The following is a 24,453-nucleotide window of genomic DNA, read 5'->3' as shown; positions in this document are numbered from 1 at the left end:
AGTTTGCCTGTGGAGCATGGGAATCTGTGCATTCAAAGCAGCCAAAGATCTGGGGAGCAAGGTCCTGTGCTTGTAAGCTGTCTCACCTGATCTGCATGCAGGCTTGATTTTATGTGATGCTTTCTTCACTTGCTGCTTAAAAGTAAAGGAGAAAATGCCCATACCTTTTCTAAATTCAGAAACTTGAATTCAGAGTTTGCTTTGTTGTTTGGAGTGTGTGTTTTCTGAGTTTGTGGCCAAAAGCACAAAGCCCTCTGGTTTCACTGCTTAGAAGTGACTGTCCTCATTTCCCTTTCTGTAACAGGTGGAATATTACTTTTTTTTTAAGCCAAGTTCAGTGTTGTGTATCAAATTCCTTCATACTGCAGGCTTAAGCAACCAGCTGGTGTCAAACCCATGCAGTGACATTCTTCTCTACTTTTGTGAAAATTCATTATATTGTAGTAACGCTGAGGAAGCTGAACATAAGTGGGATGCTGCCAAAAAAAAAGCTTATCATTGAGGACAAAACCAGTTAACTGTTTGAGAGTTCACTCGGTGAACAACACAACTATTTATATAAAGCACAGGGCAAAAAGATCTTTGGGGCAATCTGGATACTGTAAACACCTAGTGCCCTGGATTCTTGTTATCCTTCCATTATCTGCCACTCAGTTAAGGGGTGTGCTGGTTATCTGTGTGTCTGCTGATGACTTATCTGAGTTCTAGAGGAGATGTCTGCAGAGTCAGTGTGTTTTTAATCTCTACACCTCTATCAAGCCTAATTGAAATGAGTTTGGAGACATACTAAGTAAATTGAGGGGGTATTAAGCTGAGCCAATACATAGTTGAGATGATTTTTAAATGCCCTTTGTAGCACACAGAGCAGCTGCCTTGAGAAACAATCAGAAGATGTATTTATTGCCTTTTGCAGTATCATCACCAGCACCCTCCCCACATATGTCAGTTGCAGTTAGAGATTGTTAACAATGAGCAAAAACACGAGGTTGCCCCAGCAAGAGGGAGCCACATCCCTGAATCCCTGGGGCAGGGGCAGAACTTCCCCTTGCACCCAGGGCCTGAGCTGCTGTGCTCAATGCTTAGATGTGTGTTGAATCTTTTCATGGGTTGATGGTGCTGTAGTTCTGTATAATTAACTAAAATATAATGGATTTTCTCTCAAATTTTTTGAACCGGTAATTACTTAAGGTGGTTTAGATGATTTTTACCTCCCTTTGTCCCTCCGTGATCTTTCCCAACATTAAGGAATCATGCTCAGTTGGAAGAAGTGACATCATGTAAAAATAGCACTGCCTTGTTCTGCAGATCTGCTTTCTGTGGGGTTTCAGTTAGATCTGCTGACTTGGATTTAAAAAGAAATAATCTTTTCTTCTGCTTTTTGCACCTGCTTGTCCCAGTTGAGCTTGATTTTGTAGTTGGAGGCAGTAGCTTTTTGGTCATAGCTGAAATCTTTGCTGGTCTGGGATAGACCCAGGTAGCTGGGAGACCCAAGTTAAGGAGCTCTTGACTTCTGGGGCCAAAGGTGTTTGCAAGGCCAATAGCTAAACACAAAGAGAAGAGATACCTGTAGGCTTTTCACAGGCTCTGTGGAAGTTGCCCGTTCAAAACAAGCAGTATGTGTTCTGCTGAGCATGTGGTGGAATTACACTTGGTGTTCCAAGCCATTTGCTTCAAGTCTATTATCTCTTCCCTTCACTGAATATTGCTGGTGTCTAATCAGATTATATTGCAGTTCATAGCTGTGCCCAGACAAAATAAAGGGTTGTACTTCAGAAGAACATAAGGATCTTGACTTACTGCCTTCTTCACGCATTGGCTGACATTAAATGTCCATTTAGAGCTAGATTCATGAAGCTACAGAGATCAGTGAGTCTGGCTATCTAAATAGGTCTGTACCCAGACTGTCCAAAGATTATAGCAGGGCTTGTTCATGACCATATTTAATCATTGGACAGTCTTGTGTAGTGACCTCTGTGTGCACAGGTGAAATTCTGACCCTGCTTGTTTAACAGCAATGTTTGTGTTGACTCCCATGGAGTGAGGTTTTTGCCCAATGCTCTGCTAGGAGAACAGCTAGGGTAAGCAAAAATGCTGCTGAGCAGAGCAATAAGCTAGATCAGAAGAAGTCATAAGAGTTTTCTTGCATGTTCTTTAGCATACTGACTAGAACATGGTCATAACCTGTTTTAAGGACTTCCTAAAGCTGGTGGTTGCCAGGACAGGCTGTGGCTCAGATTTCCTGTTCCTTTTGCTTTATTTCTTTAACTATCTGCTCCTGCCTCTTTTCTCCTTAACTCTTATTCTTCCTTTAAATCAATGCAAATGCAATTTCAGATCCTGCAAGGCCCATCTGTGGACAAATGCTGGTTTCTTCTGCAAAAGAGAAAATAAACCACATACCGCATTTTGTTCTCGAGATCATCCAGGCTGCATGGGATTCTAGCAAGTGTGACAACTGCCTATAAGGCCTCTATAAATAGATTTTCCTAGTAATTTGCCCAAATTACTGGGGCACTCAACTTAACATTGCAAGCAAGCTGTTCCTTTGCAATAGCAACCCCAGAGATGCAGTACATGACAGTGTCTTGCCGGAGTTGTTTTATTAAATTTGGTTGATCTAAAATCCTTAGGTAAGTTTGACCTTGAACATGCATTTTTCATCTCTGAAAAATGGCTAAATTAGAACATTTTAATTTTTAATGCTTCAAGAAATACGGGGTTTTTTGCAAAAAACAACATCAGAGACTTTGTCAAGCACTGCTCAGAATAGCTTATAGTGGCTATAGGAATCAGAGAGTCCTATTTTCTTTTCCTGGGTGGTAGATGCTGAACGTCCCTCCACTACCTGCAGTTCTTGATGTGTTTTTCCACCTTCCAAGGCTTACCTGGAGCCCACAAATACATGAAGTGCTACCATATCTCCATTTTCAAGTTTCTATCCCAGTGGTGATGCTTACAACTTCTGTGCTGGTCAGTTACAGGCAAAACCCCTTGATTTTTCCCTGTCTGCTGTAACTCACTGGTACATCCCATCATCCTTGAGTTTCATGGAGGCATCCACATAAACAGTTTTGCACGATCAAGGTCCATCCCTCATGTGTAATCAGTGGGGGAAACTGCTTGCTTTTCTAACAGCATGAGTTTGGATAAGGGTTGAGTAATGACCATTAACTTAAAATGTCCTACTGTTAGTCAGCCTGTCATAGCCTCTGTGTTCAGAGTTGTATTTAATAATCTGGCCTCTCTTCTGCTCCTGCTTTAATCTTTGCTCAAAAATGGAAGCCTCTTCTGATAACTTTGAAATTACAAAAGTATTACACCCATTTTTCATCATTCCCTCCCTTTTGGGATAGAGGGAAGTAGTTGGCATGTTTGGACTCTGCCCTTGAAGATAAAGATGAGCTCGTTAATAATTTGAAGCCTTAAAGGCACTTCCTGAAAGGCAGTTGTCTTCTGAGCCTTCTGGGGTTGCTCAACAACGAAGCAAGAGAGAGAAGATAAGAGGTTGATTGTAGTGGGTTGTTTGTAGTATACATAGGCCATGCAGTTGTACAGCTGCACATTTCATCAAATAATCATTTCCTTGATATATGATCATTATTAAATACAGACATAATTACTCCAATAAAACAATTGAGTCTCTTTCCTGCAGTCTCTCCCTGTTGTCTCTCTGCAATATTGAATGACAAGCACGCATCAAAAGAAAAGCATTTATGTCTTTATAGTGGACTCATTGTAGTGTCAGGATCCACATGCTTTCATTTAATTATCTTACATGAAAAAGGTTTTTGGTCTCTCACAGGCTTAGGCAGGAATAGGGAGAAGCAGGGAAGGTGAGAGTGGAAGCACATTTTGCCTTGCAGAGCTGCCTTTTACTTAGAAGAAATAAGGCTGATGTTATCACCCACTTTCCAGTCAAATTTGACAGGAGCATTTTGTTAAGCCACTTTCTCTGAGTGGGAATTCTGATGAATATGTCTCTTGTCTCCGGTTTCAAGTATTACTTTACACTGTTCTCAAGTATTGTTTGCCTTAATGGATGAATTATGGTAGGATGTCAGAGAAGCAGATAATTCACAGCCTCATTTTATAAACTGAGAACCGAAGGCACTGAAGCTTAACTTTTGCATAGCTGCAGAGCAGTAAATGGAGCCCAGGTCAGCCACCTCACATAGTCTTAGTTTGATGAAAATTTTGCTAAAGTGGCCTCAGTATTTCTCTTCAAGAAATTACAGCTACTGGAGAATGAAATGATTTTTTGCTTGAAAGTGAAATGGAGACAAGCAGTGCTTTCGATTTATTTCTGACACACTAATGCTTCAGATGCTCTTTTTGCCACTCAGTTTGTGTGTTGATAAAGGAGTTGTCTCCACTTGATCTGCCCACCTGGTTCGTGAGTCTGTCCTCAAATAAGTGCAATAAAATTCTTACCAGATTTTGAGTAGTCAACTGCATGGCAAGTATCAGGACTTGAACACATTAATATTGCTTGTGGGTTCCCTCTCTGCAGGGGATGTGTGTGGGGAACTCTTCAAATGGCCCTGAAGCAAGCAGGGCAGAGAGGACAACTGGAAGGACTGTATGGGGGATGTGTGTTTGCTGCAAGGGTTACACTGATATTTCATGGTACTGCAGAAATCACATTTCCAAGCTCGTTAAACCTGTTTTCTTTTCTGACTTCAGTTTATTGTAAATCAGTTTATTTACTAGTAAATTCAGCTTATTGAATGTAGCAAGCTATTTTGCAGAGGAACATCCTTTCTTGTATTAGTCATTTGGAGCATTCATCTTCCCCAGTGCTTAATTTTTTAGGCAGGTTGAATTTATGATTCAAGTGCTCTGTGGGAGGGATTTATGCTCTTTAGGGAGGGCTGATCAACACCTTTCTCAGTGAGTGGTTGGCAAGAGCCACTGCTTCAGGAGTTCAAATCACCTTGCTGACCTTCACCAGCACTGTCTGACTCCCTGCACACCTCAGCACAGGATATTAAAATGGAGCCTTTTCAGCCCCAACCTGGTCCCCACAGCCCTCCTCAGGTCTGTGATGACTGAGCTGAGGTTCTGGCACAGCCTCTCCAAACCTAACCAACACTACTTCTCATTCCCCTTCCTGAGCAGGCTCCTAAAGCCATCTTAGGCAACACATCAAGGGTCATCAAAAACTTCTCAAAATCAATTTTTCCTTTTTCCTTTGCTTTGTTATAGCATAGTATCTTTGTTCACAGAATAAAATTAACACCTCTTACTTCCCTGCTCTTGTAAACACTTATGGGTAACAAAGTTTTAAAAGGTGGGAAAGAACAATAACCCTTCTCACCCCCAACCAGTTGGGTTTGTTCTTTTTCTGTGGAATAACCTTTTTATTCCAGGCTTTATTTATTTTGTTGTGGGGTGTTTGGGGTTTTTTGTTTGTTTTGTTTTGTTTTTAAACAAGCACAACTACCAATGCATAGACCCAACTTTTTGTAGCTGTTTTGCTGAACTTGCCCATCCATCTGTACTATGTGTTAAGAGGATGTATTTATGCTTCAGTTACTGGAGGCTCCGTTAAAATTTTGTTACCTTGCAATTTAATATTAATAGTAACTGACCCTTGTTTCCTAGTCTCCAAAACACATGGTGTCTTATTTCCTATTCAGAACGAATCTTCCCTTTTTCATATAATGGGCTTAGCAAAGAAGTGTCACTTAACCATTGGCAGTTGTTAATGTTCCAGCATTATAGTCAGTTTTCAACTTGAATAACCTGCCTATTGCTTAAACTCAGTTGGGAATTGCTCAGCCTATGGTGTGAAAGTCTTCAGTTCATTTCTCCATCTCTGACACTGGAGTTGTGCAGCTGTAGGCTCTGAGTTACATTTATTTGGCAGTCTTTTCAAAGAATAATGCCCATGATTTGGAAAAAAATCCACTTTTTGTTGTCAGTGTTGGTCTCTTCCTTTAGTTGCTTTCTCTCCATTACACTTTTCCTCATCTTCTGTATTGATTTTAAAGTTACCAGGGTCTGTGACAGCTCATGCAAGTGCAGCATCTCTGGAAGTGATGGGTTTGGGTCCAGGCTGGAGTCTGTGTGCTTTTCCCATATGCAGCAGAGCTACAGCTCTTCAGTGTTACCAAGTAATATTATTTCAAAAGCTCCTTATAAAAACATGAATAATTGGGCAAGTGACAAAGGACTTATTGTTTATCTTTTTGAACAATGGAAAATACCAGATAGCCACAATTCGTTCCAGTTATTTAGTGTCTTTGTTCCAGAGCCATTTCGTGGGCACAGGATTTAATTCTGCTAGAATGCAGGAAGATGGTGACTTGTTTGCCAGCTTAAAAAAAATAAATCAAATGGCTGTAATTTTCAAGTTGCTTTACTAGGAAGATGTATTTTACTTGCCCAGTACCAAAGCCTTCAAGCCTAAGGAAGATGCTTTACTGTATATTACAAGTCTCAGGTTATTTTAATAATCAAATGAGACTATTAAATAGATGCTGATATCTTTGCTGTTCCAGACAATACTACAGTTTGGAAAAGTTTTTTACTAAGGCTGATATTTGTAACCTGAGAATAGTAGATTTGGCTTGCAAATAGGATCTAAGCAATTATCAAAACTAATACTAACCAAAACACGATTACATTGAAATTTCATGGGCTGATCAAAGTTGGTAAAGCTTATTAAGGTGGGAAATGGAGGAATGTGCGCTTTTAAAAGAGAGAATTTGGGAGGAGGAACGCGTGCAAGTGATGATTGCAGTCCTGCAGATGTCAGAAGCTGAGCTGCGTGAGGGTACAGAGCGAAGAGTGCCACCTCCTGGGGACGTGCGGGATGGGAGGCGGCAGTGCGGGGATGCCCTGGAGGCAGTGTCAGGGATCTTTGAGGCAGTGCGCAGGGCTGGTTGCATCTTCTGGTCGAGGCTGCAGGTCTAAAGAATCTAGATATGGGAAAATTAGATCGAATCCCGTATTATTTTTTTTTTTTTTTCCAGAATCATATGATCATAGAAGGGCTTAGGTTAGAAGGAAATAAACTGTATGTAGGTGTCTGCTAGCTTGCTGGCTTTGCTTATCTTCTGACATCTCAGTCCCTTTTCTCTTAAGTCTTCCATCATGGATTTGGTTCATGGCACGTAACAAGAATTAATCTCTTCCCAAGGTTGTAGATATCTTTGATGTCTGCCTGGTTACTCGCCTGGTTGGTTCTACAGTTATCATGAAACTGTTTTACAATTGCTCTGGAAGCAACTTGGCACCTGCCTTCTGGTTGGCATGCCCCCACCACAGGCAGGAGTCTCATCACTTGCCTCATGTTTTGTTTTTCAGGTGGTACCAGAGAGATTGGGTCTGCTCTCACCAGGATGTGTATGAGGCACAGAAGTATAGAGTCCAAACTCCGTCAGTTCTCAAGGTGAGTGGCCCTGTACCTGGCCCAGAGCTCAAGGTTTGTCTTTTGCTTCCTACTGGGGAACATTTAAAGCTGTTCACCAGCTTTCCAGGTGATTGCTGATCATGTCACTGAGAACAGCTTTTGTCTTCTCCCCCACAGCACAGTAAGTGTTGTGAACATGGCAAGATTTCACTACAAGTTCTGGGGACTGGGCTTGTCACCTCAAATTACCCTAAATTCTGCAAATTCCCACTGTTGATCCCTGTTGCTCAGTGCTGAGCAGGCAGCTGCTGCTGTCACTGATCTTTGTTTCTAGGCTTTAAACTTTGTCACTAATTTTTAAAGCAGGAGCAAGTCTTGTGTGGTTTCCTCAGCTTACTGGAGAACCGAAATAGCTCTAAGTATGGACAAGGAAAATTCTCTCATTCCCCTTTTGCTGTTAAGACTCTAGAGTTAATGGGAGACAATTATATCATGTGCAACCTGGGCTATACACAAACAGTCTACTCCTGTAGTAAGTAATAATTTGCACATGTGCCTTTTGTAACCAGACCTAAAAGTTATACTTGACCTTAGGTGAACCAAAATGGTGCTTTCCCATTTGCCTGATCACCTGGGATATTTTTTTCCCTTTTAAAATAAAGATATTTGTGAAATTGGCTGTGAGGAGGCAACATTAGTCTCTAGTTAGCCCAGAGTTAGCTGCTTATATGATTCAATCCCAGTCTCATTAATCTAGTGGAGCATTACTAGTGCTGTATCATGGACTTCACAGGTGAGAGGTGAGGAATATTGGTGGGCAGGATGTTGTTTGTTTGTACAACTGCTCTGTCTTCTTCTTGTGCATATACATGTGTTATTTATCTTCATGGCTGCATGAACCTTTCAAGTTCCTGGAGTGTATTTGTAAACTGCTCTTCCTGTAACAGACGAGTAAGATCTAACTGTTTACATTGGCCCTGTCTCTGGTCATTCCTCTGGTTTACACTGTTCCTTACTGTCCTGAACTTCTGTGCTGTAATTTTGGTTATCTTGTGGTGTGGACTTCTTTTCGATCCAGTCCTTTCTTTTGCTTTCTCCAGAGTAAACATTTTTATGTTCTGATATTTACATTGTGACACTGATAGCTGTCGCAGCAAAAAGTAAAAATACTCCAATATTGACCTTGGCTCTCTATATAAGAATAGGGGCATCTGCAGGATTTGATTGCTCTTTGTGTTTTTTCAACAAAATTAGTGCTTTAATTGACTGTCTGATAAACCCACTTCAAGAACAGATGGAAGAGTGGAAGAAAGTGGCCAATCAACTGGATAAAGACCATGCAAAAGGTAGTTACAGAGGAAGAACTCTTTAATAGGAGTAAGATTTTAATACCAGCTTTTCTTCCTCCTTTCATGTTTGTACTGGGGAACTGAATGATGTAATTAAATATGTATGGCAACTTTTCCCTTCTAAAACATTCCTTTTCCAAAATGCCTAATAATTTTCTAAACTTTGCATACACATTTTGAAGGGTTAGTTTCCAGGAGCCCAAGGGGTGGGTTGTTTTTCTAGCCTGGTAAGCAGTGACTAGTTTTAAATCTGCTAGCCCCCTCTCACTGTATGATCTCCAAAAGTGCTGAGAACTGGGGGTGTCACTTCTATCCCTGCAAAGCCCTGGGGTGTAGTTAAAAGCAAACTGTAAGACCATGTTATGTCTCAGATGTAGCATCCTCCAGAGAATGCACAGCCACGTAAAACACTCATCATTTTATCTGATGAGATACAGAAATGTACACCTGGGGAATGGGAAAGCTGTGTTGTTGGACATGGGATGCTCAGAGCTGAAGTGCTGATGCAGCTCCTCAGGCTTTCCTTGGGGAATGCAGAGAAGCCTTGCACAGCAAAAGCATGTTGGTAGATTTTTTGGCTTTGCAAAACTTGTATAGGGAATGGTAGTCTTTCTGCACAGGTGCAGAAAGCAGGTTGCAGTTCACCACTGACCCTTGAAAATTGAAGGCTTTTGCTATGTCTGAAAGAAGCAGTATCACCATAATTTATTTTGGGGAGGAGAGAAAGGATGGGAAGAAGTGTGCTTGGCCTCAAAAAGAGGATTTGCTTCTTGCCCCACTATAGCTGTGGTCAAATAGAATAAACTAAATCAGCAGCTCTTGAAACAATTTCCACCTTGTGCTGCAGAGAGTGTTAAGCAGGTTGTGAGCAGGATGGAAGAATCACCTGGGTTCTTGCTGATAAGGGTAATCCTGGCCAAAGTGGCAGTGAGATGTAGGTTTAGTGAGTAGACTTAGATGTAGGGGGTGCAGTTGGCCCTGGTACAGTTCTGTGCCTGCCACCACCCTGCTTCTGTTTTTCCAGCTATAGAAGAGTAGTAACATTGATCTCCTTTGTTAAAGTGTATGTGTATATGTATATACATGCATACATGCCTTTAATATTTTTTTTGTTTTTTTAAAGTATCAGTTTTCATATCTGGTACCTTTATTGAGCCTGGACTGGAGGTGGAATATTTTGTTCTGGGATTTTAATTCTATGGGGATTTGCAGCTCATCTGAAAATGAGGACAACTGCAATGTGCTCCACTTCATCAGAAAGAGCTGGCAATGTGACCCTTCCTTGGGCAAACTTTACCACCCTCTCCCTTTGCCTGACTCTCATGATGGGGAGGGATCACAGGATATTATTTGCTTTGCCATTTCTGGATCCTTGTTTTTGAACACAGATGTTTTGAAAAACCTGTCATCTCTGTTTTACATTCCTGAGAGTGGATGAGTGTCTGAAATGAAAAGCACTCTAATTTTGTACTGTGTTCTCAGTTGTTATTTCTGTAAAGGCTTTGTTTATTTGGGAAAGATTTTGGTATGAGTGTGCTCACACCCTAAAATGTTATGTTAAGCCAAACATATAGAAGCTACAAAATGGGAGTTTCAAGCCACTATGATTAAAAGTAGCCGTACTCTTAAAATTTGTAGTGTAATGTCTTTAAACAGCCTTTTCTGTGAAAAATATTCCTTTTCATATCGAGTGTGTTGATAATAGAGACTGTGTTTTTTTAGAATACAAAAAAGCCCGCCAAGAGATAAAAAAGAAGTCATCCGACACACTGAAGCTACAGAAGAAAGCAAAGAAAGGTAACTTGCTCCATACCTGTACTGTTAAAACCCTTCTGTGCTGTGCTCATTGACAAAGATTGAACAGCAATAGGACTTTGTGGTAATAATTTGGTCCCCTGTAATCTATTCCTGATACATACTAGAACACCAGGGTACAATTACCATGTGTCATTTAAATCATACATTGAATCTGCTGTCTAATGTATAAAAGCCTGAAGGTTGTTTGTACAAAGTCAATCATGTTTTAAAAGAGCACTTTCTGTTAACTTATTCCTGTTAGGAACGTTGACACTGTAAATGACTTGTGCAGATACCTGTAAGTTTTTTCTAGAATCTTTTGGAAGAATATAAAAAAAGCCATTATGCAAATGTTCTGTAACTATTAACATTTCTCACTGTTCTCCCTTTCCATCACCTTTCTTTTTCTTCTTTTCTTTTTTTTCTTCTTAACAGCCTGTAATCTCCTAAACCTTACATTATTCTTCAGAATATGAGAAAGTGGCATGGGTTGTTGTCAGGGGGAGGGCACTTGGCAACTATAGAAAACTAACGATGAGTAAGAAAAGAAAAGGAGTTCTCCACAAAGGCAATCTGTGCTTTTCAGCAGACAAATCTCATACTTCTGTTGCTCTCCCACCATCATCTTGTCACAGGACTTTCATCATCATGTTGGTGGAACATGCATAGCTGCAACCTTGCCATCACTAAGGTTTTTTATTTGGCCAAGTTCAAACCCCACCAGGCTTTGGAAAAATGATACAGAGCTTGTGCAGAAGCAGACTTGCTTGTTCTCTTTCCTGCACTGGACTCTGCCCAGCTGGATAGGAAGTGTGCTTTGAGCAGCTCTTGGCCTGCATGTTGCAACTTGTGCTTTTCCTCCTGCCTAAAAACTGTGAGCCCTGGGGACAAGCAAAATAAATGCTGGGGCAGTAAATTTCTTAAACTTTTTATATTGTGTGTTATCCAGAACAGGTGAGCTCTCTGTAACTGTCCTTCCTAATAGGTGAGTCAATAATTACACGGGTAAAAAGCCACATGACTGGAAAACTGCTCCTGAGTTTCAGCTGGCTTTAGATGAGAGATGAGGGAGGGAGAGATGGAAGCCAGCAGGAGGGAGCTTAGCTCAGCAGGCTCTCTGTGTCTGTCTGTCCATGTACAAGTTTACTGTTTCAAATCAGAACTATTATCTTTAGGAGGATACAAGCTCTTGTGATAAGGTCTTATTTTGGGCTGATGTGTAAACATGTTTCTCATTTTGTGTGGTGAGTTCTCTGACTTCAACAGTTTTAGAGAATCTGTGCCATTCCCTCTGTTTCCTTTCCCTTTTCCCTGCCTTTTCTGGTCTCATGTCTTTTTGTCCCCATATGATACAAACAATCCATCAATGCATGATAGGTGAGAGCTGAGATAAAGATGCCTGTGATCTGTGAAGAAGGAACCATTTTTTGAGCCTGTTTCTGTGAATTAGCAGCTATCTGGGTCCATCTCCCTTTCATCCTGCTTCTGAGTATTGAATAAATCAATCTGTAGTCTTGGAGGAGATAGCATTTTCTGTAAGGTGGGAAGAGGAGAGGAGCACTTAAGGTCTTGTGGAAAAAAACCCAACTATTCTTATACTGCAGAGAGACACCAGTCTAGGTGTCTCTCAGTAGTGGTTAAAGAAAGTGAACTCTCTCCTTGGATTTTCTGGGTTTCTATATCTTTCCCCAAATGTGTGCCATGTATTGTGAAGAGGGTCAGCACACTGGTGTCTTGTCCTTCTTCAGGAATAAACACATTTGAGCAGGGAGTGGAAAAGGCCTCGTTGTTGCTATCATTTTTATAGCAGCTCTGCTATGATTGAAGACTTTTTTTTTTTTTGTGTAATGTCATTCTCTTGATTAATTTTACTGTTATGACATGCTCTTAGAGTTGTCAGGGAAATTGCTGTATTTCTGTGCTGTATTACACAGAACTGCTCTCACACACGTGGTGATTGGGTCCAGAGCACAAACCCAATGAGCCTGAGATGGGGTTAAAGGTGGTCACAGAGGGACACATACGGGGAAGGTGGAAGCAATGAATGCTTGCAGGTAGCCAGTACAGGGGAAAGGAGGAGCTGCAGTATTTTTGAGGAGCTGAGAGTTGTGCTCATGGCCCCTGTGGAGGAGAGATGTAGTGAGGTGCTGAGGCTCAGATACAGATGTGAGAATTTATGCCCCAAGCTGCTGGCCTTGTGGCTTCCCAGCATGGGCAGTAGGAAGAAGCCATCCTGTCTCCTTGTAGTTTATCTACAGTGCTTAAATATAGAAGAAAATTTAAAAGAACAGAGAAGCAGATTTTTTTCCTCCTCTTTGCCTTTTTCATCCCTGCCTTGAAGACATGAAACCTTGGTCTGAGAGCAGTGTCAAATGTTATGAAAACCTTTTTTATGTACGCACCTTGGCAGATCTGTTTCATGTGCTATGTGATTAAGTACATAGTACTGTCACTAGGGGATAAAAAAAATCAGGAAGGGGTTTATTTATAAGATGATAAAGCTGCAGAAGTGATTCTGCTTTAGGTCACAAATAAGGTCTGAACTACAGCCAGGGAAGCTCCTGGGTGAACCTCTTGGGCAGACATGAGACTGGCTGCATGAATGTCTTACTGTGGCTTAACTCTTGTTTCCCTGTCACTCAGACTTTTTTTTTTTGTTCTGTTCTTCTTCAAGCAGGACCTTTCCTTTTGTTTTTATGTAAAGTTACTGAGTCACCTGTGGGAACTCTCAAACAACCAATTCATTCCCTTCCTTGCACTTGCAAAAATATTTTTGAGTTAACCTTACAATCATCTGTGGGGAAGTGAGATGTTTGCTGAATTTTGGATTTGCTTAAATACTATGCATGCTTCCAAAAAAATCCTTCAAGCTTTTTCTGTCGTGACTGGATGGAAAGTGGTTTTCTGCTTTGGGCAGCTTCAGATCTAGGAATTCGAATACAACTTTTCTCACTCACATCATGGCAGTGTTGTCTCTCTCCCTGTTGCATCGGGCTGAGGAGGTTCCTTCCCATAGCCAAGAGCTGCAGCACATACAGCAGCTCCTTGCTTCTTGCCTGCATCCCAAGAACATTTGGGAGAGAGGGCCCTGGGCTGCATGGCTTGTCCTGGCAAGAGTGCTACAGGTCAGGCACCCCACCTTAGCACCAAGGGGCTGAATTTGTTGGGGTTTGCCTGTCCTCTGGCTTGTGCATGGTCTGTTTGTTCTGGTTCCATGCAGCCAAGTTGAAAGTTCAGGCTGGGCATTTGATATAATTTATTAGAAATTATGTTAGCAGAGTGGGTGTCTTAATTGCAATAAAGGTGTTTCCAAAGCTTTGAAATGATGGAAAACACCAAGCTTTCCTAACAAAACAAAAAGTTGTTGGGGTTCATTTGTGAGTTTCTTAGAGCATATCTGGTAAAGTGACGGGTCTGTGTGTTAATGAAGGTCTTGCATTTCAAAAGACTTTGCTTACAGGGATAATTTTCATTGTTTTTGTTGTCTTTGACTTAAAAAAAAAATTAAAATCCACTGTGATCTTTAAGATACGGCCTTTTCATTGCATCCTTGTTGCCAAGGGGAGCAGACCTGTAGGTCAAGCTGCCCACCCCAGCACTGAAACTGAGCTCTTGTCTGAACAGATGAAGCTACATAGTGCACATAACTCCATACAGCTAAATTGTTCTTTGTTTTCAGACAAACATTGGACATCAGATATCAGCTCAGCTAACTTCGGTCAGCAGAATAATTAGGGATTTTAAAAATAAATTCCATATTTAGGTTTTTTGCTGAGTCAAGGCCTCATAAGTGGATCCATAGCTTCTAGAAGCTGTTGATGCTATTTTGAATTCCGAGGAGAGACAGCAGCTGTGGCTCTGCATGCAGCCATTTTGGAAGGCTTATGATATGTGTGAGTCTTAGTTTAGGAAAAAATGCAACCACAAAAAACAAGTGACAAACTTAAAATGTGACTGAATGTGTGCATAGAATCTGGAGTGCAAGTTGCCTCTATTTTCTGTATTTCAGCTTGGCTATTAATTATGAGCTAGACAGGTTTCCCTTCTGCCTATAACTGGGATGGTTCATTTTCGGGTTCTTCATATGATGCTGTGTGTGAGCTTTGAGGAAAATGTTTAAATCCAAGCAGATTTGTGAAATGGAGTTTTATGTAACACTCTCAATGATTTAATGTGTTAGTGTGAATACTCAGTTTTATCTCTAAAGTTTATCTCAGAAGTTACTGCAGAGTGCCCTTAACATCCAAGTACATTTCATTTTGTGTCCCCTCAATGCTGAATGTCCAAGCTCACAACCTGTACTTCTGATAATGCAGCAATTTTTGACAGGCTTTTTACTTCTAATGAAGTCCAGAGAGGAGAACATGATTATTAATATACTCTAATATTTCCAAAAGTACTTTTTCTCCTCCTTCTTCTCATTAGCAATGATGACCTTGTTGTGTTTTGCAGCTGTTTTTGTGTTACACTCTGGTCTTTGAAGCTCTAATACTGTTACACTCCTCTCAAGGATGATTGTGCAAACCCTGTGACTCTTCACTGAAAAACATAAAGCTCTTCAGTATAATTATAACTGAAGAACATCTCAGTTCTTAAAGCAAATGCTGACCTTCTCATTCAAGTACTTAGCATTTTTTCTTCTCATCACTTGTCCTGTCTGGAGTGGCCTTCTGGGGAGGCAGGATCTCTGGCCAGACTCCTTGTCCCTCAGGAAAGAGCCTTGTTCTTCTAAATTGATCAAGTGTAGCATGATGACTGCAATGAGAGCCAGGACTCACTGTGGAGTCAGTGTGACACAGCTCAGAGGGAGAGAACCTAATGAGCAAATCATCCCTATCTGTTGCAGGGAAAAAATACTATGTGGATGAGGCCGTGGCACCTGTGAGGTTTTTTGGTGTTTTTTAATTCTTTGCCCCTATAAATTTGCAGTGTAAGCTTCCCTTTATAAAAATTCAGTGAAGACATGTTGCAAAATAAATAACTGGGGATATTTCTCTGATTTAGTTTTATTCTTTGTGTTCTAAATGCCTCTTGATAGTTTCTCACATTTTAACAGTAAGCCAGGTGTATTGCAAAACCTTATGTATTAAGTTTTTTAATTAAAAGAAACATATCATGGTTACTCTTTTTTATGTTCTTCCACATTGCATCAGCAATTAGTTTTTAATTTAATTAACAATCTATTAATGTAATTGCATTAGAGAACATCAAAAAGTGCTGTGGTTACTAACACAGCACCTGCCTAGAGTTTTGCAAGTTCAAGTTCCCTCTTCCCTGTGAGGGGATGAGCTTTGTGCCTCTTCGTCAGCTTGACCAGAGTTTGATGGTTGTTTGTGTTGTGCCCTTTCTCTGAAGCACTGGTTAGCATGTTCTCACCTAGAATTCTGCAAGCTAAACAAAGTTCCTAAACTGATTTAAGTCTCCTAAAATAAAACTGGATGGTAAATAGCCAGGAGTCTAATTTGCAACAGCTCATCGGGAAGCAACACGAACGCATTTGTCTCTATCATCAATGGAAGAAGTCAAAATAGTCTACTCCAAACTGCTCACTTTCTTCTTTTGGCACTGATGATAATGTCTAAACTCTAGGAATGCTGGAATACCAGTTTGACTTTTTTTTTATTTTCCTTTCTGTGTCAATTTTGTGTCCTGCAATTTCTCACCATGCGCACCTGCCTGACAGCTGAGGCTCTGGGTAAGTCTGTGCCATGCTGTAACCCTGGTGGCTGGTTTATTGTAGCCCTTGCTGTGGCCTTTTTATGGTGTCTGGTCTCCACTAACTGCCTAGACTTTAATTTCTAATGAAATTAATAATTGCCTAATCTTAATGAACAAACCATCTTTTGATTTATTTTCTTTCGGCATATAATTGGAACACTGCAAAAGAAGAAAATCAGTGTTGTAGATAAACCTCTGGTTTATTTTAGAAAGGGATTAACATGGACTGATAAATCATGTCACAGTTGAGAGAGAAGTTAAATGGAATAGTCACGTCATGGAGGTGATGTTCAAATAATTGAATTTCTTATTGTTAATGTGACTTTTAAAGTCTAGAGCTTGAAGTCCTTAATGTTGTTCCTTGTAAACCTGTGATCCAACTCCCCTCTGAAAATCGCATGCACTTTTCTTAACCAACAGATAAGAAATCACTATATTTAACTTCGTGTCGGGGAAGGGATGGAAATCAGCATCATAATTCTGCTACCTGATTACAGCTCAAATCTGTTTTAATTGGAGTGCTTTTTCATTTGTATTGTAAATTTAAAGCAGATGCCTTGAGATCCTGTGAATGAAATGTGTTTCTGAATTTGAGGAAAATAATTATACCTCCACTTTTAGGTGTAACGATGTAGGTGTTGCCTTTTGGAGAAACCTAGGTTTAAATCAGGAGACCCTCAACCACAAGGCACCTTGGCTAGGCTCATGGAGCTGGGCACTGCCGTGCCTGCTGCTTGTCCTCTTGTTTGGAACCACACTAAGTGTTCTTCCTGGTTTGTAGTTCAATCTGGATTTTTTTTTTTCTAAGGGACAACTTAGCATTTTTTAACATTAGCAGCTGATTCAGATCTCCAGTATCCACCAGAAAGATTCAGATTTGGTTGCTGCAGGGGTTTGAAGTTAATCCCAGCAATGAGGTTTTCCACCTTTCCATTGATGGTGGCAGAATTCTTCCATTCTCAGCTTAGATTCATATTAGTTTATTTGTTGGCTTTACTGTGCAGGACTTTGAGGGGTTATTCATCCTGGCAGCTCTGATACAGAAGAGGTAGTCTGAGAATAAATTACTTGGAGCCTGCTTTGGTCCATACAAGTAGAGGTGTACTCAGCATTGCCTCATACAGTGTAAATTCTGCTACTCTGTAAAGTGTCCAGTACTGAATACTGTAAAGTATTCAAGTTCTGTGCAGGTATCTAAAAAAAGTGCAAGGTAACAGTCTTTAAACGAGAATGTGGAAAATAATAATTCCACCAATATTTGCTTCATTAATTTTTCAAAAACAGCATTACCTTTAGCAGCCAGACTTGGACTGAGAGCATCTAAAAATTGTTGTTCTCCTTTGCTGTTGCTCACAGCTTTGCTAGTTTAAGTTGTCTTATAAAATACAGGCATAAAATTGGATTGGAAATTATATTTACTTTTTTCCTTCTCCCTAATATGTTTCCTTTACTGAAGTGCTTTTCTAGCACTGAAATGGTTATTTCAGAAGCTGCATGAGGCTTTCAGACCGTATTTACACAGAATGCTGTAAAACTGATGTTTTAATGCATGTTCGTCCTTTAAACTCTTGCATGTCATGGTAATGATGTGAAGCACCTGCTCTGAAGGTAACATACTAAGACTGTCCTTGGAGTAGCAGTGGATTCATGTTACTGTTGAGAAGCAGTTCAGCTCTCCACAATTCATAAGCTGCTGGAGCACGGTGCTGTTCGAGTTCTCCCACCTACAGCTTCTGGTCTTGCATTTCTGCTCCTCTCTGCAACACCAAAGCTCCCCCTTGAGAAAGGCTGCATTTGAATTTCTCCTTGGTTTTCACATGGTTGACTTGTTCTTCTGAGTACAATTTAGACATGTTCTGTGTAGTCGTTCCTACATCATGTTAATGGCTGGCTCCAGACTTGACCTGTCACTACATTCAATACTTTTGACCACTTCTGATGTGGATTGTTTGGGTGGGTCATTCAAACATGTCTGTGGCTGGGGTACGAGTGTCCCTCGAGGTTGCTGCTCCATGATGAGACTTTTATTGGCACTTATTTTCTGTCAGTAGATGGTAGATGTATTGCTTTGGGAATGTTTCAGAATGGGTAAGAGAATGTTGAGAATGTGGGCTGGAGAGAATGGTTGATTTCTGAAGTTCCCTATGAAAGTGTGCCTCATGTCCACAAGCAGGAATAGTGCAATAATTTGCCAGGGATGCAGTAGACATTACCCTTGGTAATTCAAAGGGTAAAGAACTGCATTGCTCTCCCTTGGTCGATGTTATTTTTTGAGAATAGTGGATTCAAAATAGCAGAGACTTAAGGTGATTGAGGAGCAGAGGTGATCAGCAATTGGCCCTCACATCCTTCATGTCCTCTGGGTGTAATGGTGCTGCACTCTGCTCAGTAAAGGAAAGTGGTTAAGCTGGGCAGAGATCTCAGTCTGAGTGCTGTGGGAGGCAGCTGGTGATTTGGGGAGTGGGAAGAGCTATTTCTGATTTCAAAAGATTTGCTAGATTGATGCCTGCATTATGGAGCTTTCAAAGGATGTTAATAAAGCTTTCCTGCTCCTGAAAGATGAGTTGCAAGGAGACATCAGGAGGAAGCTGTTAATGACAGGTAGAAATCCAACTTCAGAGCCTCATCTAAATGGTTCACCTCAGCTTCTTTCCTGCTCTGAATTATTCCCCAGATATCTCGTGTGTTTTCACTGGCCATGCAGGTGTCCAAAAGCCATAGTGCAAAAATGGGTCCATAAAAGTAGCAGTGAGGAAATGGTATGTCTGCTGATATATTGACTCACTTAAAGGCATAAAACAGAGACTCACTTAAAGGCATAAAACAAAAACATTGCAGAAGTACAGAGGATACAGGAGAGCGATGCAGTTTTACACATGCTTTTGCCAAAGGGCAAAAATACACAACTTTGACATTATCCTAATAACTTTTGAACTCAGTGAGCTACACAGGTATAAATGAGTTTTATTCTTACACCATGTTTTGAGTGCTCTTTTGCTCTGGTCCAAGGCGTGGTGCTCTGTGACATCCACAGAAATTACCAGAATTCACTGCAATTGAACCTTCTTTATCAGTAGAGTTCAGTTTTCTGAGCATTTCTAAGAGAATGCATCGATCTGTGCAGTTGAATGCATTTAACAAGGATTTACTATGTTAAGTGCATAATCATATGGTGAAGCAGCTGAACATTTACAACAGTTCTCCAGAACTGTATTTAAAAGTGTGTGATTTAGTTTACAACTAATACATTTTGTGTATGGTACATTCATGGTATTAAGCCAGTATCTAGGTTTAATCAACAGATTCTTTTACCTGCTGTAATTTTCAGGCAGCTCTCAAAATAAGGGGTCTGTGCAATCTCTGGTTCAATGCAAATCTCAGTTTCCTAAGGGCTTTGAAAGAAGAGCTCCAGAGTAGTATAGAATGTTTAATCACTGCATCTGATAGCAAAGAAAAGTATGGGAAAGGGCCTGAAATGTATAAAATAATATTCAAGCAGAAGGATGGCAGTTGAAAGGACACAGGACCTTCAGGGAGTTATCCAAAAGTTTTCTAGAACTTGTTTCTGGCAGATGCTGATTTTGAGAGAGTAAGCAGATGCCTGCAGCTTCAGAGTCAGTTATTTTTATTTACTTGTAATACAGTTTTATCATCACATTGCACCACTCAGCTCAGACACTTGGTGTTCCTGTGGCAGTCTGGTACCCAGGTGGCCTTGGTGGTGGCTGTTCCAGTGTTCCACTGCACAGGATTCTTCTCGGGTACATTGCAGAGTTCTGCTTGTGGGTATCTGTGCAGTTTTTCTTGGTTTAACTGTACGGAGGAGATTTGGATATATCCAGTCTGTAACATGGATAAACCAGCATGATTCTCTTTGCTTCCATCCCTACTTTCTTTTCCATGGTTCTGTGTATCAGTGTCGAGGAGCTGATGATTTCATCTCCCTCTGGAGTATTGAAGAAATACATATGACAAAAAACCACAGGTTTTCCTTTGTAACTCTGACCTTGGGTCATCTGCACTGTGTACTACACACACTAAGAGACTTTTTTCTTCCTCTTGCTTGTAGCTTTAAATCCTCCATGCATGAAGGGTTATTGTCCATAAAAATTGGTTTGGGGTAGCTGCTTGTAACTCACCCACCATTTTTCAATGTTATCTTCCTGGTATTTAGCAACAGTGATGTGGATATGTACCTGGATGCTTCATTTGCATGTGGTGGCATTTCTGGGAGATTTGAGACAAATTTACACAACTGAGGTTCTTTAAAATGTTTATGGGTGTAAGCTGCACAAAGACATCTTGCAACTGCAGCATGTTGGCCCAGTAATACTATGGCTAAGAAGCAGCTTTTCATTCTTAGAGGTATAAATTTTTGGCATGATGCAGAGTAAGCAGCTGGTGCAGAATTAGGTACTTAACTGTCACATGTGAATTGACTGTAATTAACACAGTGAAGCTTTTTGATTGCAAAACATTGGAATTTATTTGTTTATTTCTATAGACATTTACATGTATTCAGTAAATTAGGCCTTATTTTGGTTTGGACTTTGGAATCCCATACAGGAGATTCATTCACTCATTTAATGACACAAAGCTGTCATTAGGACTTTGCTGAACACAGAAGTAGGTAGGAAAAGGAGTAAAACTGGAGTAAGTGATTAATACTTAGAGCTTGTAAGATGCTGTTTTTCAGCAACAACGATGTGAAGGGTTTCTTCTACAGCTAACACTCTGAAAAAGTCCTTATGTGAAATTCTGTCTTTGGCTTGTTAAAACTTTTAAATTGAGATGGATTTCTGTTCTGTGCAGGTGGGAAAAAATAATGCTATGAAATGCTTGATTTAATTGGGAAAGAATACTTTACTAACTTGAATCAAGGGGCAATGCTGCTAGAGACTTGAATTGCAATAGCACAATCAACAGCAGTCCTGAAAATAAGGCCGTCCTCCACCGAGATCCACAGTTCTGATAAAATGTACTCTTGGTTGTTTCCTGCATACAGGACGGGGTGACATTCAGCCCCAGTTGGATAGTGCTCTCCAAGATGTCAATGATAAGTACCTGCTGCTTGAGGAGACGGAGAAGCAAGCTGTCAGGAAAGCTCTGATCGAGGAGCGCGGGCGGTTCTGCGCTTTCATCTCCATGCTGCGGCCCGTGATAGTAAGAGCTTCCACTTCAAGTCAATACAATTCACAAATTAGATGAGTGGCCAAGAGCCTCTAAAAAGAGTAGCTTGTTAGTCTTAGGAATGAATCTCTAGAGCCCTAGAAACTAGCCAAAATTCAGTCTGCATCCCTGCCTAGCAAGTGGTGAGTGTTGGGCTCTTTCTTACGGGCATTTGGCATAATTCAGCGACCAAAGACACTGCATGCTTTCAAGATGAATAATGGGAAAACAATGGGCACAAAGACTTGAAGTGTGCTTGAGTTCCCTAAGCATACTGACCTGAGACATTAATAATGCATTTTTTTCCACCGCTTTCCTTTTTTCTTTATTTTTTTTTTCTTTTCTTTTTATTTTTTTTTAAACACCACATTTTAATATAAATCTTCCTTACTCCAGCTCCAGTGCTAGGACTGATAAATGTTTCAAGACCTCCCTTGTGTATATAATGACATTATCTGACAGATTGCAGGCTGCTTCCATGCAGTTTTCTGGCAGCTCTTTTCCTCCTACATGACAGCTTTTTCAGTTCATTGAAAAGATTTAAGTATATTTTCATAATCTCAGGTTGTCTGAAGCTCAGCAATGAATTGTCTGTGGCTTTGTGCAAGCATGATGTGTTTCTGAAGGGTCTCCAGTGTACTGGGAAAATGTTCCCAATGCTTGTTTACAAAGAGCATCAGTCTCAACAGAAAACAATGATTAGAGAAGTAGGGAGGGAGTGGCTGAGGAGGGGGAGGTGAATTGCAGACTCTGAGGACTTGGATGAAATGCCCATGCGAGCTAAGGGATTACTATGGTAATTTACAATGCAAGAATCATATGAGTTGGCTGTTGATGTAGCTTGAGCCACAATGAATCACAGATGTTTTAATGCTCCCTACCTGGTGTAGTGCCTTTATTGCAAAGTTTATAAAAAATAGCAAAAAGTGTGAGTTTAACACCTGTCTAGGTACAGGGTTTAAATACTTAATGCACATTAGTGAGTACACATAGAAGAGTTAAATCTTTTTCAAATGCATCAAAAATTACACTCTTTTTCTGAAAATGTCACAGACAAAAGGCTGAGTCTTACTGATGTGAGAAAGTATTTCTGGGCATCAGAATTTATAGCAATGTTAAAGTAGTTATAAAACTCTAAATTAACCCAACTCTGTTTCATAAGTAGCAATTGCTTAATGGGCAAAGACATAGCAGCTCCACTGGACCTTCCCACAGTCATCAGCAAAAAGAAAAAAGGTCATGCATTGTTTTATGGGTCTGGTTTTTACAATGAAGTCTGTGACTAGCCTTGTTCTTTTGTCTTTTCAGGAAGAAGAAATATCAATGCTAGGTGAAATAACCCATTTACAAACCATATCAGATGACCTGAAAAGTCTCACCATGGACCCACACAAATTGCCATCTTCAAGTGAACAGGTTAGCTCTTGATAGTTGAGAAACATTTTTATCTGTAGCTTGTACCAGTTTTCTTTTTCTGTTATAAGAAGTAGTGACTACTCACATGAAGTGGCTTAATGTTGTGTTTTGTAGATGCTTCACTGCAGCAAGATAATTTTTAACATAAGTAATATTAAAAAAATAAATTTTGAAGGACCAACTGGGTTCTCCTGTGTGAAGTGGTAGAGACCAGTGTGAAGTGGTAGCAGCAGCCTTTTGGAGTATATGAAAATGCTTAATTTCTGCTGAGGGTTCATGAGGAATAAGTGTCATGTCCTTTCCCTGTATTTAAGCATCCCTGTCTTTCTATAGTCACAAGATTGCTGGGAACAGATAGCTTTTTGGAGCCCAACACTTGAACATTTTTCCATGCTGTCCTTAAAATTCACAGGAAAATGTTTATCATTAAATGACTCCAGATATGACCTTTTCCTCCAGTCCTGCTGTTCAACCTCAGGTTTTATGCTGTACTTTTATGAACTTATCCTTGACCTTGAAGTGTAAAGTAGGGAAGCTCTGCTGTATTTGAAAATAGGATCTTTGATTAATTTTTATAATGTGTCAGTTTTTAAATTCTTAAGTCTGAAGTATTTTTAAGGAAAAAAAAACCTAACAAAACCAAAGCGGCTTCCAGTCTGGATAAAATAAAACTCTAGTTTATTTTTTAAAGATTTTTCTATTTAAATCTGAATTTACCTTCTGTGATAGCATCTCTAGTGTTGAAGTATGATAGTCTCTGTAAAGCCAAGGATGAAGCTGGATCTCCTGTGTAATATATTTTGTGTAATTCTGGAAGAGAACTGAGACTGGGTCAATTGGCATTGGAAGTTTGTAGTGGTGACAAATGTTGTATGACAATCAGATGCTTTCTATTAATAGGGGAAAAAAATTTTCACATCCTTGATGCTATTGATTATCTTTCATCAGGTAATTTTAGATTTGAAAGGTTCTGATTACAGCTGGTCTTATCAGACTCCTCCATCCTCTCCCAGTACTACCATGTCCAGAAAATCTAGTGTTTGCAGGTAAGTAGAGTGGTAATATTTAATTTTAAGCTGTTTGGGGGCAAAGGGAGGCAAGTGCAGACTGGTATGGATTTTTTTGCATACTTAAGTCTTAAGTAATGACTCTTAATGAAATCAATCCCTTATGGTCTTTATCTGGTTAAGTGTGTGACTGGGAATATTAAAAAGGATGGGCATGACTGAACAACTTTAGAACTCAAGACAACTTGAAGATGCTTTTGATTCAGTTCTCTTGAATCCATTTTGGATCAAAGAGCAGACTGTACTGATCTAAGCTCTGAGATTGTTCATTCATAATTTCCTTTTTTGTTCCCCATGTGATGACTTTTTAGATTATTCTAAGTAGCTGTTACTAATCAGTAAGTTAAAGTATTTGAAAAGGAAAAACATACTTGGCAATTGCCCTATCAGTTTGGTAGATGGAAATGCTTTTTTGATACAAGTTTTTTTGACTGTTTAATGCTGTCTAATGCTGTCCTGAAATATGTTGAAACACTGGATTCTGTCTATGCTTTCTCTGTAAAAACTGTTTTCTCTCACAAAACAGTTTATTAGCATGTTGCCCCCATACCCTGTTGTCTACATTTACTCTTTCCTTTTC

The 24,453-nt window shown here is 40.1% G+C and overlaps 1 protein-coding gene across 24 annotated transcripts in view; it reads left to right on the top strand.

The window, feature by feature from the left end:
* Nucleotides 1–24,453, top strand: part of MTSS1 (MTSS I-BAR domain containing 1) — a 122,133-nt gene that overhangs the window by 80,218 nt on the left and 17,462 nt on the right. For 15 of the 24 annotated variants that reach the window (XM_071738350.1, XM_071738344.1, XM_071738338.1 and 12 more), the window contains 7 exons: nt 7,312–7,396; nt 8,612–8,703; nt 10,429–10,503; nt 16,187–16,198; nt 21,227–21,384; nt 22,699–22,806; nt 23,755–23,852. In XM_071738350.1, coding sequence (XP_071594451.1) covers nt 7,347–7,396; nt 8,612–8,703; nt 10,429–10,503; nt 16,187–16,198; nt 21,227–21,384; nt 22,699–22,806; nt 23,755–23,852 — 593 coding nt within the window. In that variant the 5' untranslated portion in view covers nt 7,312–7,346. The remainder of the gene's footprint in view (nt 1–7,311; nt 7,397–8,611; nt 8,704–10,428; nt 10,504–16,186; nt 16,199–21,226; nt 21,385–22,698; nt 22,807–23,754; nt 23,853–24,453) is intronic. The other 9 variants (XM_071738349.1, XM_071738358.1, XM_071738354.1 and 6 more) reach the window with 2 other exon arrangements.

The sequence above is a fragment of the Heliangelus exortis genome, chromosome 2, assembly GCF_036169615.1.
Source record: "Heliangelus exortis chromosome 2, bHelExo1.hap1, whole genome shotgun sequence".
In the NCBI taxonomy this organism is placed as follows: domain Eukaryota; kingdom Metazoa; phylum Chordata; class Aves; order Apodiformes; family Trochilidae; genus Heliangelus; species Heliangelus exortis.
Note: the sequence above shows the minus strand (reverse complement) of the source record. Positions and strands in the feature narration are given on the sequence as shown.